The sequence below is a fragment of the Astatotilapia calliptera genome, chromosome 17, assembly GCF_964374335.1.
Source record: "Astatotilapia calliptera chromosome 17, fAstCal68.1, whole genome shotgun sequence".
NCBI lineage: Eukaryota > Metazoa > Chordata > Actinopteri > Cichliformes > Cichlidae > Astatotilapia > Astatotilapia calliptera.
This window is the reverse complement of record NC_137438.1, coordinates 22,912,781-22,932,706: the sequence shown is the minus strand read 5'-3', so window position 1 is coordinate 22,932,706 and position 19,926 is coordinate 22,912,781. Positions and strand designations below refer to the sequence as shown.

The following is a 19,926-nucleotide window of genomic DNA, read 5'->3' as shown; positions in this document are numbered from 1 at the left end:
CAGGTACTAAGCCAGTGTCTGTCAGGCTGAAGAAGTCTGGTCATTTTTCCTCAGACTTCTATACAACATGGCTCCTTTTGACTACTTAAACAGTTGCCTCCTGCTGGCCATTAGAAAGAATGCAGGCTCAAAGTGCTTCTGCATTGGCTTCACTTTTCACACCTGAAGGCTACACCCATCTTTTATAAGCAGTCTGTTTTTTTTGGGGGGGGGTTGATTTACTTCAAACATTTGCAAAGAAGACAGACGGTACTATGCAGCAATTATTAAAGCTATGGAAATAAAAAAAAAAACGTATGTGGTGCATTGGTGGTGGTTTAGCATTGTGAGCAAGCCAGATAGAATAACAACTTCTATTTCATATTTCACACGAGCATTATATTTGCTCCAATATGTCATATTACTAACAAGCTGCTCAATCGAGTAGTTGCACTTCCGGAGAATTACATGGAGTAGGATAAATGTCTATGTCGTAGATTTAATGCAGAAGCATCAGTCAAGCTTAAAATTGAATTATCAGGTAGTTTTTAGGCACTTTTTTAACAATAACAATAGAACATTTTGTAACACTTCAGACTTTTTTTGTCTCCTATAGGAGGCCTTTATGTTACACTACAGTGTGGTGATGCAGCAGCTGTGTGTTAAACTTTTGCAAAATTTTATTTATTCAGTTATGAAAACTGTAAATCTATATAGTGGTCCAATCTGTGGTAAATGCATTGAATAGGAAGCTTAGTGAAAAGGTGTGAGTTTTGAGTCTTCGCCAGATAAAGGTGGTAAACGGGTCAAATGATGGATGTGTGTTACTTTATCCTCAAAGTATTCCTGCCTACATGGTTTACATCTATAATTTCAAAGGTCTACAGTTTGATATGTACTGTCTGTAATATTGTATTTTGTATTTCTTTCTCTTTTTTTTTCTTAATAAACAAAGTTATAATCCTGTGGATGGCATGGTACAGCATGATCTGAGTTGTCATGCACAGGCCGTGAGCTGCCTCAGCGCTTCTTACGAATGTATTTACTCTGTGTTATCATTAAAGATGATTGACACATGAACTCGTGTTCGGTGTTGAATTCCTGTGGCAGCCCGGGCGCTGCAGCACGATGACAGACAACCTGAGTGAGACCTGGCCAGAGCACACCTGTGTGGGTGTGGCCTGCAGCCCTGTGACCTCCACCTGATGACAAGGTGCTGTATGTAAGGGTGTGTTAGGTTTACATGTATTCATCAGCAGTAGGACAAAGGGTTAGTTGGTGGGGTTGTTCTCAGTGGTAAACAGGTGTGATTTACAGCTTTAAGTTTACATGTGTGCAAAAGGTGATATCAGAAAGCAGCGTTAAACTTTTTCTAGTTTTCATTATTTTAGTTACATTTTTTATTATATAATTAATGTAAAAAATAAGAAATTGTATAATAAAACCTTTAACTTTCATCAGAAATAATAAAAATATATTCAGAAGGGACCTGAAAGTAGGAAAAAAACGTAATGTGTGGAGGCTTTTAGGTCTTTTTGGATGTGATAATTATCTTTAAAAGGAGTTTAGTCAGGTAATTAAATGCTGAAGCTATAGTTCTTTGTGCTCATCTCACACCCGGTTTGTCCCATGTGGCCAGTCTCCTGTGTCAAACATGTGTGACATCAAATAGTCTTTGTACTCTCCGTCTATCAGCTTGGCTGCGTTATTCCTGGCGAACCAGCAGTCCACACTCTGTGTGCCGCTGTAGATCCTCCTACTTTTCTGAACAACGGGCACTGAGCGGTTCTTCACCTTCAGGACCAGTGAGGGCTTTGTATCTCCCTGTGCAGGAAGCTCTGCCAATCCTACTTCCTCATACAGGAACTGACCTGAAAGGAAATTTAAAAAAAGAAAAAGGGGGGGTTATTTTAAGCCTTTTTTAGGCCAGTCAGTTAATTTCCTGCTGATAATGGATCTTATTACAATATATTCTCTGACAAATCTGCATTTATTCACAATTTGCAACAATGTAGCTCCATATAACTCAGATAAAGCCAGGTTTTTTCAAATCTCTGAATCACTCTGCCAGATTAGCCCAGATTAAAGTGTAGCTATCTAAAGCTTAGTTTGTAATTAAATACTTAAATTAGACATACTTTTATCCTTTTCTCAAAATGTGACCTTTTTTACTTGCAACTTTGTATAGTGGCGCAAGTGCGGTGATCTAACCTGGCAAGTAGCTTCCAAGTGTGTAGCTTCTTAATGCAAAATCACTTCCAGTTTTAGTGAGAACATTTCTGGCTTTACCTGACTATGCTCAAAGGATAATTCCTCTTGATTTTGGTGACCCCTTGTCCATTATAATCCAGTGTTCTCCTGGGAAGCCTTGGGTCTCAGCATTCAGGCTTTGACATGTACTACGCACCAAGCACACCCTGGACAGTAGCCCTACTACAAAAACCCCTAAGAATGACTCAGAACGTGGCCAAGAGCCCAAGGCATCGATTCAGTCTCTAAATCCTCCACATCCCCAGAGTTTGGTCAAACACACGCCTGTTGTCCAGAGGCCGCACCCCACTAACTCTAACATCCAAACTGACAACAAGCCGGTGGTGGACCTCAGTGACACCGATGGAGATCCCCTGTCCATGCTCCAACAGATTGGAGTTGTATTTTGCAACCCAAGAGAACCTACTCCATTTTAGACAGCGACTTTATAAAGTTGTTCCTGACTGATGAATGTAAAAATGCATGGATTTTGTGAATAATAAATAATCATTTCATATATAGTTACTTAACCAAATATTCATATATTCACTTAAGTCAGTGCTCCAGCCTCCAGAGGTTGAGAACAGTGCTTTAGTATTTATTGATTAGAGTTCTCAGAGCAACAGGATTTTACAGATGAATACTCCTTCAACACTCACCTAGCAGACCGTGGCAGTTGTGCGACAGCCCCTTGTTGTTTCCAATGTAGAACCCCAGATGGTCTCTCTGGTAGGGCGCCGGGTTTTTGTACTGATGCAGCAGGATTACGAAGCTGATGTTCCCACCGACCGTCACGGTCACATTCGAATTTCCCACAATGGCCACAGACAGCGCTCCACTGTCCACAGACACAGTAGAGTGGCAGGGCAGAACAATGCGGTCCCGTCCATCCAGAATAACCTTCTTAGGTGTCACCTCGATGTAGGCGCGTTGGGGTTTATCCACCACAATGGTGATAGTGCTGAAGTAAGTACGCTGCTGCTTGTGACTGCCCGGTGGTGCCGGGGCACCGATGAGCTTACCGTTGACCGTCACACCTGAGAACACAGAACATGTTTTATTAAAGGCATAAATGATTTTTGGTGCCTTTACACCACATTCCAAATTATTATGCAATTTATGTTTAAGTATCATAAAGATTAAATAAGTAGTTTTTCAATTAAACCCATGGATGGAATTGTGTCTCAGGACTCTTTGTATCATGGAAATCAATCTCGGACATCTATGATCATTAGTTTGCCAGGTGAGCCCAATTAAAGGAAAAACTACTAAAGAAGGATGTTCCACATTATTAAGCAGACCAGCATTTTCAAGCAATATAGGAAAGAAAAATGACCTTCTGTCGTTGAAAAGCGTGAAATAGTTAAATGCCTTGGACACGTAATGAAAACCATAGATATTTCACGAAAACTTAAGCATGATCACCATAATATTAAGAGATTTGTGGCTGAGTCAGAGCACACACGGGCTTTTGCAGATAAAGGCACAATGAAGAAGGTTTCTGCCAGACAAATACATCTCTATTAAGAGAGCAGCTGCTAAAAGGCCATTACAAAGCAGCAAACAGATATTTGAAGCTGCTGGTGCCTCTGGAGCACTGCGAACATCAAGGTGTAGGATCCTCCAGAGACTTGTAGTTGTGCATAAACCTTCTATTCAGCCACCCCTAACCAGTGCTCACAAGCAGAAACGACTGCAGTGGGCCCAGAACTACATGAAGGCTAATTTTCAAACAGTCTTGTTCACTGATGAGTGCAGTGCAACCCTGGATGGTCCAGATGGATGCAGTGGTCGATGGTTGGTGGACGGCCGCCATGTCCCAACAAGGCTGTGTCGTCAGCAAGGAGGTGGTGGAGTCATGTTTTGAGCCTGAATCACGGGGAGAGAGCTGGTCGACCCCTTTAGGCTCCCTGAAGGTGTGAAAATGAGCTCTACAAAGTATGTGGAGTTTCTGACTGACCACTTTCTTCCATGGTAGAAAGAGAAGAACTGTGCCTTCTGCAACACAACCATCTTCATGCAAGACAATGCACCATCTCATGCTACAAGGAATACCTCTGCATCATTGGCTGCTATCGCATAAAAGGAGAGGAACTCATGGTGTGGCCCCCATTCTTCCCTGACCTCAATCCTATTGAGAACCTTTGGAGCATCCTCAAACAAAAAAATACGAGGATGGGAGGCAGTTCACATCCATACATCAGCTCTGGGAGGATATTCTGACATCCTGCAAAGACATTCAAGTAGAAACTTTCCAAAAACTCACAAGTTCCATGGATACAAGAATTGTAAAACTGCTATCAAATAAAGGGTCCTATGTTAATATGTAATTTGACCTGTTAAGAAGTTTTTGATTGAAATACCTTTTGATTTCAGTGAAATTGATCCACTAATGCTGCAAATTCAACAAATTACCATTTTCAGTTCTCTACAACCTATAAAATGTTTTGAAACTTTGTGTGCATAATAATTTGGAACTGTGCATTTTAAGTTTTATATTTTTGAAAAACACTGTTTTCATTGGCAGTTTTGTTGAGTAACATTTGAATTATACTCTAATGGTTGATGACTCGAAAATTATGCCGACTGTCATTTGAATCGACTATTTAGGAAAAACTGAGAAAAATATCATTTGCATAATAATTTGGAACATGGTGTATAGGGTTTAGTCACAAGTCTTACCAGAGTATTTGTGGTCGGAGACCAGGCCAAGGATGTGTCCAGGCTCGCCATTGATGTTAAAGCACACAGTCAGTTTACTCAGGGGGAACTCAACAACAAAATGGGGGTCACCATCCGCTGTGAGAGGGTTTAACGGGGGAAAAACACAATTAAATGCAATTCACTCATGCAAGAATTATTGGTTCATAAATCTGTTAGGGCAATAAAAAATATTTAGCATTTTCAACACAATTAGATACTGGAGATATGCTGGTAGACTGATAAAATGTACAGAAAAGTTACATAGTTTGTTGTCTGTGAGGGAATGGTCTAAAAGAAGAAAAGGTATCCAGTGACCAGCAGGTCTGTGTGAAAAGGTCAGAGGGGAATGGCCTTGAGGTCAAGGTAACTAAGATTTGAACTCGTCCGAGATTTTTAGTAGATGCACCTATTGTATGAATTTAAAAATTCTGTGTTGCAGTATTCTTCACTTATCACATTCACAAACTTGGGTGTCGACACCAACCGGCCATCCAGGGGGATGACGACAGTAACCAATCAGCCTTTCATGGGTTTTTAATTGAAGAGGTGCTTTAAGAAAAATTTTTTTATTGTGCAACAATGGGTAGCTATGAAATAAGAAGGGGGTAGGACTGTGGCTCAAATGAGAAAATAAGTCATGTTGTGTTAATATTACAGCTGCAGCAAGTTTTGACCATCAGGACTCAAACGTAAATCCTGTATTATTACCGAACCCATCTCAGCTGCACACTTGTAAAGGCTTTTTGACAGCTTGTTGCAGAGTTCTGGTGATATTGTGCTGACAACATCTGTCGACATGCACACAGTGACGTACCAAAGTACTCAAAACTACCTTCAGGGTGCTTCCTGCAGCAAGTGTCTCAAGGACGAAAATTTTGTAATGAGGTGAAAACAAAACAAGCTAAATTATTGCTGCTGGTAAAATGAAAATAAATAATAAAGCTGTAAATTAAAGTATGGTATCTATCAGCATTAAATGACTCTGGGATAAGAAAACCTGTGAAAATAAACAGCAAACTGATGGATGATTTTCTTACATGCGTTTACATCCGTGTGTCTGTCTGTGTATTACTCCTAGGTTAGAGTTTATTTGTTCAACTGGAGTCACCGACAGTTTGCTGAGAACCAACCAAGATGAAGAGGGGAGCAGTGAGATGACAGAGCAACACTAATGACAGGGCTATTAGCCCTCACTAACTGCTTCTGATGAACTTCCCTCTCTTTACTGTAACACATCCACAAACATCCTCCATTAGCACACAGCACTTAAGGTTTAAAATGCCACGTAGTGCCTGTGTTGGCATTTCAATTAGACCCTGTACGTTCTTTCCTCTCTTCAGGTCAGGTTCAGAGGAATCTGTGAACCTCTCGCTGTCTGTGTAATCACTGCCGACATCCAAATTACAGGCTGCCCACACAGAGTGTAGAGCGAGTCTACTATACATTCCCCTTCTTCTGTCTTTTAAGTTGGTGCCATGTCATCACTGCATATATGCTTCCAGTGCCCCCCAAAAAGAAGGGGAAAAGCACAGAAATTCTGGAGTTACCCGATGTCTTGGAGAGGGTGATGAATTTCTTTGTTGGTCTTCTCACAACTTTGCCTAGAAGGAAGAGAAAATTCAGTCTTAGTAACAAACCTGAGAAACTGCTTAATGCCAATTCTTAACGATAACTATGTTTGGATTAACTGTTAGTGTAATGCGGGTTGACAGAAAAGAGACAGTCTGCATGTTCTTACATGAGATAATGGTTTTAATTCCTTTCAAATTTCATCTTCTTTTTGTTTGCTAGTGTAACCTTATTTGCTTCATTTTCTGTTTCATAAATAGCCACAACATGAAACCACCTGCCCAATACTGTGTAACTCCCCATACTGATAAAACAGCTTTCATGAGTTGGGACAAGGATTCAAGCTCCACAGGGGGATGTCCTGTAGTGTTTGGCATTTGGACATTTGCAGTCTTTGGAGTTGCGAGTTGTAGGGTAGGGTTTGTGTGGATGGGGTTGATCCTTGATCAGATCTGAGGTATGGAGAGTTTGGGGGCTAGTTCAATGTCTTGATCATTTTGTTATGGCCCTCCGGCTCCTCCTGAGTAGATTTTGCTTACAGTTTTTAACTAAGAAAATACTCATGAACTCATTAGGCAGACTTTACAGACACCCTGCACCCCCAAACCTGGGAGCCACTACCTTACCGATTGTGTTGCTCTGCGATAAAGCCTGGCTGTTGAGGTCCCTGTCAGGTGTCTGTGGCTCTCTGTCATCTGTGTCTCCTGGCAGCTCATTGGCAGGTGAGGTAGCCTCACCGGCTCCTGGCGTAATGGTGGGCGCTGGGGCCATGGTGCCATCAGTCAGGACTTCAGGCTTCTCCACCGCAATGTTAGTGAGAGGAGTGAGGAAGTGATAGGTCATGGACAGGTTGGTGGCCTGCTGAGTGTGGCCTTCCCTGTCCTTGCTGGTTTGGCTGCGCAGTCGTGAACGCAGCCCCTCTTTGATGCTTAGGAAACCCCACACACGTTCCACGAAGTCTTCTGCTACCGAACCCAAAGCGACTCCTAATTTCTGTGTCGCGTCAGTTCCCAGGGCTCTGACGCCCGTCGCCATTGCAGAAGTGGCTAACTTCACATGCTTCTCTGTATCTATCTGCCGGTTTCGCAGTGGTACGTCTGTCTCGAGTATGATGCTCTTATCGTTGTTACTGGCAGTGACCTGCACGTGGAGAGATTCTGCGCTTTCGTTTGTGAGCTTGCCGGCAACGACGATCTCAGAGCCATTGAAGTAGTTGGTGAAAAGATTCTGAGTGACGTACTGGACGGAGTTCTCCGTGTAGTTGATTCTTATGTCAGACAGCAGAGGAGTTCCGATTTCATTATAGAACCTAGAAAGAAACACAAATATATGAAGAGTTTCAGTTGAATGAAAGAAAAGCTGAAAGGAGATCAATCAAATTAGCTCAGTCAGGCATTAGTTGGACAAACAACTAAATGTGCAGTGTTCTTTTTGGCAACTTTAACATTATATAAAAGTTATAAAGTATAAAAGTTTTAATATTATAGATTATTAATTGGTGAACATCTGATAAGCAGTAAAGCTGGGTTTTGCTTGCCCAGCAGAGTCCAGTAGTAATACTAACACATTAACACAGTTCTAACATTAAAAATTATATCAAGCATGTTTTTCACTATATAATTTTACACATTGTGCATAGAGTTTCCAAACCTGCATTTGCTTGTTCAGTGTCACCACGAGAGAGGTGATCAGTGTCAGAAAAAGAAGGGTCTTATAGTATACTTCCTCATCTTGTTTATTCAAATAAGCCACCTTCCGGCCATAAACTCCCTTGTCTAACCCCTTAAGCTGTTGCCACCCCACTTCAGAGTTCCTGCGGCCTGTCATTGTCGTCACGTCACAGCAAACCTCCTCACCTCCTGATGAATATGTTTGTTCAAGCAGATCAGGGGCTATTATCTTTGGAGTCTGTCTGTTAACCCCTCGTACATACTCAGACGCAGGTTTCACAACACACAAACACACACATTCCTGCTCAACTGAACAAACACCTCGTGTGTCTGAGTGCGGAAGAGAGAGGGAGAAGAGGACCATGCGTCAAGGATAGGAAAAAAAAGAGCTCAGAGAGAGAGTTGATTAAAGACGTCTTTTGTCAGCACCGTCACATTTGCGGTCGTGGTTCCCTCATAGGTCGATGAGAGACGCACGGGCATATCAGAGCGGGAGAAGGGAGGAATTAAGGACAGCTAATTGCTTAATAAGAATGAGATTATAAATTTATGAAGGTGAAGGGCACTGGGTAGTAATCGTTTATTGAAAGTAAGAATTACTTAATCATACATCTCAATGTTCGTCTTGAATTTTTTGTGTTGTTTTGTGATAAGGAGCTTGGATAGAAAGAGACTAATTCTCAACAGTTAATCTTATAGATGGATTGCAGTCATAAAAAGGCTTCAGACCTGCTTTTTAAACCAGTTTAAGGTCAGTTAAATTCCAGCAAAGACTGGTTAAAAATTAGTTTTCCTTTGTTTCCTTGGTTTGAAAACGAGTCAGTGTTAGTTGACCTTTAGACCAGTTTTAGATCAGTGTAAGGCTGACAGCCATCAGACTGTCAAGTAAAAACCAGACTAAAGCCAAGTACCAGACCTTCAGAGTTTAGACCTTCTCCCCAAATTTAATGTTGAACCTTTTGGACCAATTTTAGACTAAAAGAAGACCAGGCTAATTGTGGTATAGTTTCAATTTAACAACAAGACAGACTTCAGACTAGCCTCACACCTAATTTAGATCTCATCCAGACTACATGTTCAAACCAGTTTCCGACCAGTTACTTACCCCCTAACACTAAGCCATGTCAGAGTCCTTTTGCAGCGGTTTTAGATCATAGTGTCAAATAATCTTAAGCGAATTTTAGACACATTAAAATAAGCTTCCTTAAATTCTCTCATCTTCATTAGCAAAATGGGGCTCATTGCCCCGTAAATATCAACTGTAGCCTATAAGGTGTCATGTCAAAGCCATACCCTTTGAGCATGGCGCTTGCGTCAGCCTCCTCATTGATGCGTCTCATCATCCCGCAATTTTCCAGAGCCATACGCTCCAGCAGTCGGTAGTCCACATCATTACCAATCCCAATTGTGAAGATGCAGAATTTTTCCTGCACAGCTGAGCGAGTGTTCCCCAGGATCGCCACGGACTGGATCTCTCCGACAGTGGGCCGCCCGTCTGTCAGGAAAATAATGAGCGAGACGCTGTTCGGGCTGCTGTCAGGGCCCAAGAGGTAGTCTCGAAGCAGAGACGAGCCGGTCCGGATGGCGTCATCGATGTTGGTGCCTACAGTGAAGGGACATCACTAGGTTTACATCTCAGGTTATGGAAACACAGTGACTGAGCTAAACTTTAATATGTTTACTGTCCTTATTAAACACTCACTTTTCCCACTTTAAGTCTACAACAACATCTATTTATCAGCAAAGAAGGTCACTGCTGTTATTAAAGGCAGTTTTACTTCAAGTCTTCAAAAGGACAAGACAAAGACGAACCGTCTCACCTCCAGTGGGCGCCAGCATGTAAATAAACTTCTTGGCGTCCCTGATATTGAGGGGGGTCACTGGCACGAGACGATTTGGCTGCCAAACTTTGATCTTATTGGAGAAGCTGATAAAGTTAAAGTTATCGCCGGGCCGCAGGTCCCTCAGGATGGTGAAGAGGGCATCTTTAGTCTGGGAGACGGGAAATAAAAAATCACAAGACAGTAAACATCTTCGATGTTTGAGTGTCTCTGTTTTGTCAAAGATTCACGAATTCATGCAGAATAAAGACCCTCAAAATAAATAATTTACTGCAGCGCTCAGACTGTTTAAATGAAACTTTTTGCTTTTCCTGTCTTTAGGTATTAATGTTTGTAATTTTGGCAGATTTTCCTTGATATCTTTGCCCTTCCTGGCTTTTCCATTTCATATTTAGTGGCAATCAAAATATTATCAGTTTCTTTCAGCATTCTCTTTTTATGGATTTAAAATTAAATAAAACTTCAGTTTTTAATTTATATTTTCTGATCGTGAGCCAGCATAATATTGAGTTACATATTCAAACCCACATCTTTTCTGTGTTTTTCTACTGAATATTTTTTTTATCCTTATTACAGTGACGAATTTCAGATTGAATTTGCAGGTGGAACTCGTGGTGAAACAGTCATGTTCACAGTAATTCTGTGCTATTTTCGAGCCTGTGTCAGTATTTGCTTTAGGTTATCTTAGGTTAAGTTGAACCTGCATTCCTGCTCATTGTATTGTAAAGTGCAAGGGTTGGAAGCAAACACTCAAAACATCTATCAGCACCAACCCCATCCCAACAATCACTGTGAAGCGTTTCTTTTCATCATCCCTTGAAAGAAAACAAGGTTTGTTTGTTACCTGATTTCTTTATTTGCTTTAATTGCCAAAATAAAATTCTGTCATTGTTTCCACTGTGGTATGTTTCTTTACGGATAAAAACACTACACGTGTATACATACAATAGCTTTGGACATTTCTGGATTTACAGACAGAACATTTTCCAGTGGTGACATGTAGTTCATGTGTAAAGTGCTATTTGCTAGGTCTTGAACTCGAATGTTTGGAGCTCTTTCTTCTAAGTAATTAGCATTTTATCCCGCAGTGGTAATGTTTTCTGTCTTATCTACTCAAAATTTGACCGACAGAGCATAAAAGTTGATGAATACATAAACTTCAGATACTTGCTGTTGATGTGGAACCATTGAATTTAAATGTACCATAAAACTTGATACCATATTCTGTCAGATCTTTACAGAACATGCTACTTCTTCATATTTAAGTACAGGGGAAATAAGAAATAAGAGTTATTTGGAGACAAAACTTCCTGCTTTTCCGTGTTGAATCCTCATCTTCAGATCTGCAAAAATGAGCAGATGAGAGATATATGATTTGCTGCTGAGGAGCTTCTTAGATGTCTATATGGGGTGTATACTGCAGGGGTCAGAACCACAGATTGACCTTCACTGAAAAACCTCTATTGTGCAGCCACATCAAAACACACTCGTTGTTCTGTTCCTGCAGCCCACTTGGGGCTGCTGTTGGTGGGGAGAGGGATCAGAGGGTCGAGGGTACTGTTGTCCAGAAAGTTCCATTACCCCATAGACTCTGACCTTCCTCCCTCACAGTTTCCACTTTTCTCTCTCAGTGAAAATCTGTTTTTCACTTTCTCTCCTCTTTTCTGTTTCATGGCAGCTGCAAAGATCAGCTCTGGCTGAGGGGATTATCGTGCTACAGCAGATGGAGGAAAAGGTCTGATATTGATATTCCAGTGTGGGCGTGAGGAGGTTGGGGTGTCACATTTCCTATCCAGTGCAGCTTTTAAAATTCAACTTTAAAACAGGGAAAGAGCCTCATAAAGGAAGAGAGGTGGTCAGAAAATGTAGATTTCCTCAGATTCCTTTAGGAGAAGGGTTCGTGTCCAGGACCTCTGCTCCAGGGTAGAACTTTTGGGTAACACTCTAATGTGAAAATACACCAAGCTTATGAGCCTAGTGTAAATGTAAGCTGTCCAAATCCAAACTCACAATGTGTAGCAGGAAAAGCCTGCTCACTGGTAACAGGAAAATTCAAGAGCGAACCCTTCAGTTAACAAACGAAGCACATTCAAGTTGGAAAACAGGCAGGTGCTAAGCTGTAAACACACTAACACTGGAAAAGAAATTTCCCTGCTTACACACTCTGGACCTCTAGTCTTTACTTATTTATTTAACTCCAAAACCCACACACAAAATATGCTTGCTGTGTTTTTATTTTTTGTGTGGTCCAGTCAATCACTGCAAGGGTGATTGAGGTCTTGAAGGTGGAGCACTGTAGAAAATAGGGCTGAATTTTACATACGTACATATAGATCCTGTGGGACTGCCAGATACAGATGGACAAAAAGGTGGTGACTAACCAACCAGACATAGTGGTGGTAGACAAACAGAAGAAGACGGCCGTAGTGATAGCTGTAGCGGTTCTGAATGACAGCAACATCAGGAACGAGGAACACGAGAAACCTGAGAAATCACCAAGGGCTCAGAGAAGAGCTTCAGAAGATGTGGAGGGTGAAGGTAACAGTGGTCGCCGTGGTAATCGGAGCACTAGGTGCAGTGAGTCCCAAGCTAGGCGAGTGGCTCCAGCAGATCCCAGGAGTAACATCGGAGATCTCTGTCCAGAAGAGCGCAGTCCGAGGAACAGCCAAGATACTGCGCAGGGCCCTCAAGCTCCCAGCCTCTGGTAGAGGACCCGAGCTTGCAGGGTAGACCGCACGCATGGGCGAGAGGGGAAATTCTTATACCGCCCCTCGCTTGTCATGGATAACGTCATGGTGGCTATTGACAAATACATAGAAACTGATGGGCAGCAGTGTGGAAAATAAGGCAAAATAAATTAGGACTTGGTACTTGACTAGATGTTGCTTGACATGTTTCTACCATCCCTACTAAATTCAGCACCCTTAGAAACACCAACAGGAAGTGACTAATCAAAATGGAAAGAACCACTCCCATGATTTTGTCATCCCCTTTTCTTTCCCTAGCCATACTACCATTTTTTCCCCCTTTTTAATTTTGGAAGGAAGAAATTTGCTCAGATTAGGCAGAAAGGTACCATAATGTACCACTCCGTTTACCATCCATTTCCCAACTCAAGATCTCAGTTTCATCATGATCTTTGTCAGTGTCGCATCGTTTGCTCAGAAACCCATCTACTGGTACAAAAGACATTTGACAGCCTTAAAGTAAATTGAATTACATTTTTGTTCCTGCACAGTTTATTTTCCTTCTGTTGTTGATTATCCTAACATTAATCACGGAACACGCTGCAGATTCATTTTAATGGTAGTTTTACAGCTGCCATAAATTAAGGAAAAAATGCATTAGTATTCTGCTGTTTGATGCAATAGTTTTCTTTCGGGTATATTGCAATACCTGTCTTATCTTAGTCCCCAACATGGAGGCGCTGGTGTCGATCACAAACACCACGTTCTTAGGCACAGCAGGAAGGTCTTTGGGGGCAAAGTAGTGGACGAAATGGCCGTTCAAAACCTGAGAAACAAAGACAGACGTGCAGCAGCCAGTGAGATCGGTTGCAGTTGTAGTTCTGCTCCGAAGACAGACAGGAGTTTGGCAGTGACATGAGGCTGGTGGCAGGAGGCCAGAGAAAAGAATGACTAACAGGTGGGTGGATAAACGTTGCTGGATGGGAAATCTGCAAGCATGCATGTAGTATATAACAATTATTGTCGCTGAGTTGTTTTTTTCATGAAAACTTTTGGCCCTGTCTGTGTTTATTAAGCACATTTGAGATGTTCTTTCACCTGAATGTCTCCGATCCCCATGTCTCTTTGAACATCATAGCGGATCACGAAGTCTCCCAGGATGCCACTGGTGGTGATCTTTGCCTGTTGGATGATGTTGGGGCTGAAGGTGATCTTGCAGACGTTCTTTTCGTTTTTGATCACAGTGGTGATGGGAAGCTCAGGTTTGGCTGGAGCACAAAGACAGGAAATGCTTTAACAGGGATCAAGAACCGGAGATTTTATAACAGTAAATCTAAACTGGTGACCTCTCCACATTTTATGGACTACAAAGACTACAAAGACCAGCCCTACTTGATTTTTTTCTACTATTTATCGAGAGTTCTTTATGCCATTAAGCTTTATTAGTTTGATTTTTGTTTTGTGTTGTCTATATGCTGTTGGAACTTAAATAACAGTCTTAACTTTTAACTTCCCAAAGATTTTGCACAGTACTCAATATCTATGAACCTGGTATGTTTGGTGGCTTAGGAGCAGTTGCAGTGTTGGCGGCGGCGTTGCTCTTGCCGTTCCGGAGCGGCAGCACCTCCAGGTCCGTGATGGGGGAATGGTCAACGATGGTGACGTCTAGGCTGAGGCGGCTGACCAGCTGCATGGGCCGGAGGCTGGTCACGTGTTCGTAGCGTCCTAGCCGGCGCTGTAGAAGTTCCTCGTATGTCAGAAGGAAGACCGCCCGGTTTCGACCAGGTATTTTAGCCGCCATTCTGAACACCTCCACTTCTGGCTCTGGACTGGAGAGGAGAGGAGGCAGTCAAAGAAAGTAAGAGGATGAAGTGGAATAAACTGCAAAATTACAGTTACTTACCTGTTAAATTAAAGCACAGTAATGACAGCTAGACGTGCAGCAATAAACAGTTATTTTACAGTCTGCTTACTGTAATCTACAACAGCAGCTCAATGTAAAAAAAAATAATAATAAAGTACTGTGATGCATAGAATCTAAGTTTTACAGTATAATATGGATAATTGCCCCATTGCCACACAGTTTAGTGATTCAATTGTGCTCTATCAGCAGTCAATGGTCCTGAACTATGACAATATATCAGCTTTTGTGCATTTCCTCTACTTCCACCATTACATAGTAATAAAAAATACTACTCCCGGTCATGGTGGCTCAGTTAGTGATCTGAAGATGCTATGCAGAGTTTGCAGGTCTGCAGCTGTGGAGCAGTGCGTGGGTGCAGTATCAAAATTATATGGAACAACTAATAACGTGGGCTGGTCTTGTTTATGTTTGTGCTGTTGGTCCCTTAGCTTAGCTCCTGATGCAAGGCAGATATTACTCATGCCAGACAACAAGCTTCTTTGTAAAGTGTTAAAACCAATGAAAACTCTCGACTAGATATTCTTGTGTGGGCTTTTTGATCTTTGACATTTGTTTTAACATGTCTTCCTGCTTGTGCTGAATGCTGTTGTTCCACTTCCTTCTTAGTCACCATCAAATAAAGCCATCGCTGTTGAGCCATGCACTGTCAGCTTTTTGGAGAATGACATGCAAGTGCATCCCTGCATCCTCTACGTCAGTTAACTCTGCACAATCCCTCTCTGTGTAGCCAGAAACAAATGTGGGGACCATAAATTCAACCAACCAATTTCCACAGTGAGAAATTCATCAGAGATACACAACCATTAACCTAAAAACCCAGAATAACAACAACTTAAACCTTTACATTCACAGAACACTGTATAATGCTATAATACCAAAGTTTCCTGTAATCATGAAAAACAGTACATTACATTACATGATATTGGAAGAAAGTCAAGAATAAACATGGCATGTGAAAAAAAAAGAGATAAAGCTGTAGTGTGCTTTGGGGGAAATAACTTGTTTATGGTTTATGTTTGGAGCTTTGCACAAGCTAAATGATTTATTATATTTGGAGTTTGCAATCTCTGAAATGAATTTGCTAAATGGAGCTAATTTAAAGTTTATGAGGTTTTGAAATCTTGCAGATTTTCAATTTTTTGGAGTTCTTGTACTTGGTATTTAGAAATTGTCTAATTGTCTAAATTTTATTGAAACTGCCTGCAGTTATATTTGCTTTTAGCCTTTTTTTTATGTTGCACATTAACTGCCATGCATCTCAAATGAATGGGAAGATTAAGTTTTCTTGACCATGCCCCTATGTATTGAAATAATAACTGAGCAGCTTTAGATAGATGAGGGAAGGAGCATTACAGCAGTTAATGAAGGTGGATGATTTTTTTGAAAGAGGTGGAGCAGCAAAGTAAACAGTCCAAGTGGTGATATCACTAAATTGGACTCACTGCTTCCAAATAATCTCACATTTTTCCTTCAGCCCTGTCCTTCTTTGCCTGCTTAATCTATTTACAGTAGAGTCTGTGACTCACAGAATGACATTTAATGAAATGTCACTTTTCTGCATGGCAGTTCTAAATGGTATGATGTCACTTCTCCCATGTGTCACTTCTTGGGGCACAATTTATGCCTGAGGAGAGACGATCATTACAGCCTTTGTGCCCGCACACACTAACACATGTTCACCCTTTGTGCTTGTAGGGGTAGAAGGATTTTTAGATGGGATGCTATCAATCTGTAATTCGGAGGACGCGGCCACACAGTTAAGTTCAAACTGGCGCACAGACACCTGTTCATCCTCTCTTACCTTGCATCACCTGGCTCCTTCGTCCCAGATTTTCCTCTCTCCTGTTTGACCCTCTTCTCCTTCGGCTTGACCTCGCTCTGGTAGACACGCCCCCCAATGATCCTGGTGTGTTGGGGTCAAAGGTTGAGAATTAGTGGTGCTCACGTTCACGAGCACCTATTGTTACAGTTTAACTAGGATTTTCTTGGACAAAGGACAGAATTTGTTTGCAGAAATCATGTTTTCAGCTGTTTACGGAGTCCAGTGCTGAAAATAAGTGAGCTAATCTGTGTGTGTGTGTGTGTGTGTGTGTGTGTGTGTGTGTGTGTGTGTGTGTGTGTGTGTGTGTGTGTGTGTGTGTGTGTGTGTGCATTTATGAGTGTGTGTGCATTAAAGCTCACCCTTTCCTGTCAACATATGCAAAGAAATGGAAAGATCATAAAACCTTCCAGCCCTGAAATCCTTTTGGAAACATAAAATATCTTCCACAACATCCAAAAACTGCTTCAGTCAAACAAATAAATGAATGCATATAAAAATCTAATTTTAACTGAGTTCTGTTACTTGCTAACAGTTATACATGTGATCATTAGTGATATCTATTGGAATCTGATTCACCATGTCAATTCAGTAATTAAAATAGTGACGTGAGTGCAGATAACACTGAATATTTGCTCCAAATGCCTTCCACTTCTGCCACATTTGGTCTTGACTGATAACCTTAACTCAGGTTGATTCTGGATGCTTTATTTCAGCCACAGGTGGACTTCATATAGGCCAAATGCCTAGTGTGTCAAGACATTTTAACCACATCTCACAGCCCATGAAACTTCTGCCAACTGAGACTTAAGCACCAAATTTAGACCTTCACAAGTCCAACTATGTTTGCTATCTATAGAACCAATCAATGTCATTCTAAAAGAACAATGTGAAAGACAGCAAGATGATTAAAACGATAAAAGAAAGAATATGTCTTTTTAAAATCGCCAAAAAATCCCAGAACGCAGAATCACTCACAATAAACTGGGAGAGAGTTATGTGGCTTCAAGAGAAAATATAGATTTAAAGATGTGTAGAATCGAGATTTAAAAATCTAAATCACCAGCTTTATTCCCTTTATCAGTCTATTAAGTCATTAACTAATAATTCTGTCCACCATCCTATTAAGATGACCTGTGTGGCTCTTACATGGTGAAGTTGGAGATGTAGGCATTAGCGGGGATTTGAAACTGAAAGACGCCCTCACTAGCGGCGGGGTAGCGGTTGAGCAAGGAGCAGTACACCGCGGTGAAAGCGTAGCGGGAGATGATCGTGGTCTTGATGGAGAGTTCCTGGATGTGAGGTTTGGTCTCCTACAAAGTAAAAGTAAAAAAAAAGAAAGAAAAAGATAACGACAACACTAAAACATGCACCGGTGGCGCTTTGGCTAAATTTGGCAAGATTTTACGGAGAGCTGCTGTGATCACCGATAGTTATTCATCACTTCAGTTTTCATCCCAACGAAAGCTAGAACTCCAAATTTACACTGACTCAATACTGAGAGGAATTCGTGCTCGTGAGCTAAGATCCAGGCCATGACATATACTTTGGCACGTCTGCGCGCTTGGCAGTCCTATGCGTTCCGCCCAACGTGCAGAGGTTCAGAGTGACAAAATCAACTTCTAAATAACTAAAAGTAGGTCATGCATTCTATTACAGTGTTTGTTACAAAATCCTCAACTCTCAGGTAAAGTGACAAATGAACAGATTTAAGACAGAACGATAAGATAAAGTATTTCTTCTCATATTTGATCATTTTGAAATAAAGAATTTAAATTATAATTTAAATCCACACGAGGCTGCTCTTCATCCCACCCACCCCCTCCAATCCTCCAAAATAATACATTAAAAAAATGCATAAACACGCAATATCTCAGTAACTGAAACAGCTGTTTTACCTTGGTTATTATAGTTTTCACCTGGCGAGGGACCCTGCGCGGTGCCTGGAGACAAAAACATCATCAGAAGACGAAATATTGACAACCAAAAGCTCAAACACGTCTCCTTTAACAATCTTACAATGTCTAAACCAAAGTCCGCCAAATCAACATCATCTTCAAGTTCAGAGTCCTCCAGTTGTCCCAGTAAAGTCCCGCTGAAGCTCAGCAGCAGCGTCAGCAGCGTCACCAGCATCTTGCAGTTCCTCTACTTCAAAACTCGTTAAAAAGATGAATGAGGCATCATCTCCCGCTGCGGAGCGTGCCCGAGTCCCAGTCCAGACCCGAATGACCGGACAGAGGAGCGACACGGTGCGAAGAAAACACGCCCACCCACCGGAGGAGAGAGACGCAGTGTTTTCGGGAGGGAGCGCTTCATCTTCTAAATCTAAATCACTGCTGCAAATTCAGTTTGCAGGCATGTACATTGAGACTGGATGTGTACAAAAGTGTGAGTTAAATGTCTTCAGTAGTTTTGTTTGTATTGTAATATTCGCGTTGAACCTTGTAAAATACCTAAAATAATAAAATGTCAACTAAAACTATACATTTTTAAAACTAACCAGAAGCGACCAAAACCACTGTGAAATGAACTGAAAAGAAAAGTTTAGAGAATGTGTTCAAAGGTTCTGTGTGTGCGCTCATATTTCAGTGTTTTAAAGACACCGTTTCGAATTAGCGCTGGCAGATATAAAATATATTCTTCACCACTAGGTGGCAGAATTTTACTAGCAGTTGCTGTTGTTTATTAACTTTTCATCCAATCACGGTACAGAAGAATGTTCTTACAGCGACTACAGCTTTAAATAGTAATTACTGTGTACACAAAAGTACAGCACACCCTTTAACTACAGTCACCTCTTTAACTCAACACTTTATAAATCTTTTTATTCTGTTGATGGGTTTACTTTATTTTTTTAAGGTTTGAAACTATTTTAAACACAGGAATTTTTGGTAAAAGGAACATTTAAGGTAGAAAACACAAAACAGCACATCTGTCTTGACATGTTGAATAATTATCTGTGAAGCCGACAGATGCATTTTACATGCTTTATCACTTAGCATGACATTCCTTCACATTCCTTATAATTTAAAATACTTTATCACAATTACAGGACTAATCTCTGGCTTAAAAAAATTACAGTGCTTACACATTTATTTGACCCCCTGTCAGAAAACCAAGAGAACACAAATATTTTAGAAATCTGTCAAAAATGTGCTATAAATTTAAAAAAAAATTGTTTATTAGATACATAACAAACTGAATTCATGTATTTATACTTGTATCGAGCTGGCTGGACTTAAATGTCAATTTCTTCTGTTCAAGAATGAAACAAATGTAAAAACTGTAATTTGGTATCTTAATAAAATGTTTTAAAGAAGTAATTTACTACTTTTTTTTAAATAAATTTGAAAATTAATGGAAAACATTCATTATATGTAATCATTTAAAACATTGTGATTAAAGCGCTTACACATACTGGTTACATTACAGAAACATTAAAATAAAGATTTTGGTAATTACCAGTGTTGCATGTGTGGCATGA

The 19,926-nt window shown here is 40.9% G+C and overlaps 1 protein-coding gene across 1 annotated transcript; it reads right to left on the bottom strand.

Moving 5' to 3' along the window:
• Positions 1-1,346: 1,346 nt before the first annotated feature.
• Positions 1,347-19,759, bottom strand: itih5 (inter-alpha-trypsin inhibitor heavy chain 5). Its single transcript, XM_026146426.2, has 14 exons — positions 18,462-19,759; positions 18,341-18,385; positions 17,592-17,755; positions 16,425-16,526; positions 14,248-14,528; positions 13,798-13,967; positions 13,409-13,525; positions 9,992-10,163; positions 9,465-9,774; positions 7,128-7,810; positions 6,480-6,533; positions 4,912-5,028; positions 2,889-3,266; positions 1,347-1,850 (listed from the first exon to the last, which is right to left on the bottom strand). Exons 1-14 carry the CDS (start codon positions 18,573-18,575, stop codon positions 1,591-1,593), a joined length of 2,967 nt encoding a protein of 988 aa, XP_026002211.2. The 5' UTR covers positions 18,576-19,759; the 3' UTR covers positions 1,347-1,590.
• Between the last annotated feature and the right edge of the window lie 167 nt (positions 19,760-19,926).

Coding starts and splice junctions, on each gene's coding strand:
- itih5 (XM_026146426.2), bottom strand. CDS start 18,575: ATGCTGGTGACGCTGCTGACGCTGCTGCTGAGCTTCAGCGGGACTTTA. Junction 18,386..18,461: donor CGGACTTTGGTTTAGACATT/GTAAGATTGTTA, acceptor TTTTGTCTCCAG/GCACCGCGCAGGGTCCCTCG. Junction 10,164..13,408: donor TGGGGACTAAGATAAGACAG/GTATTGCAATAT, acceptor CCCGTCTCCCAG/ACTAAAGATGCCCTCTTCAC.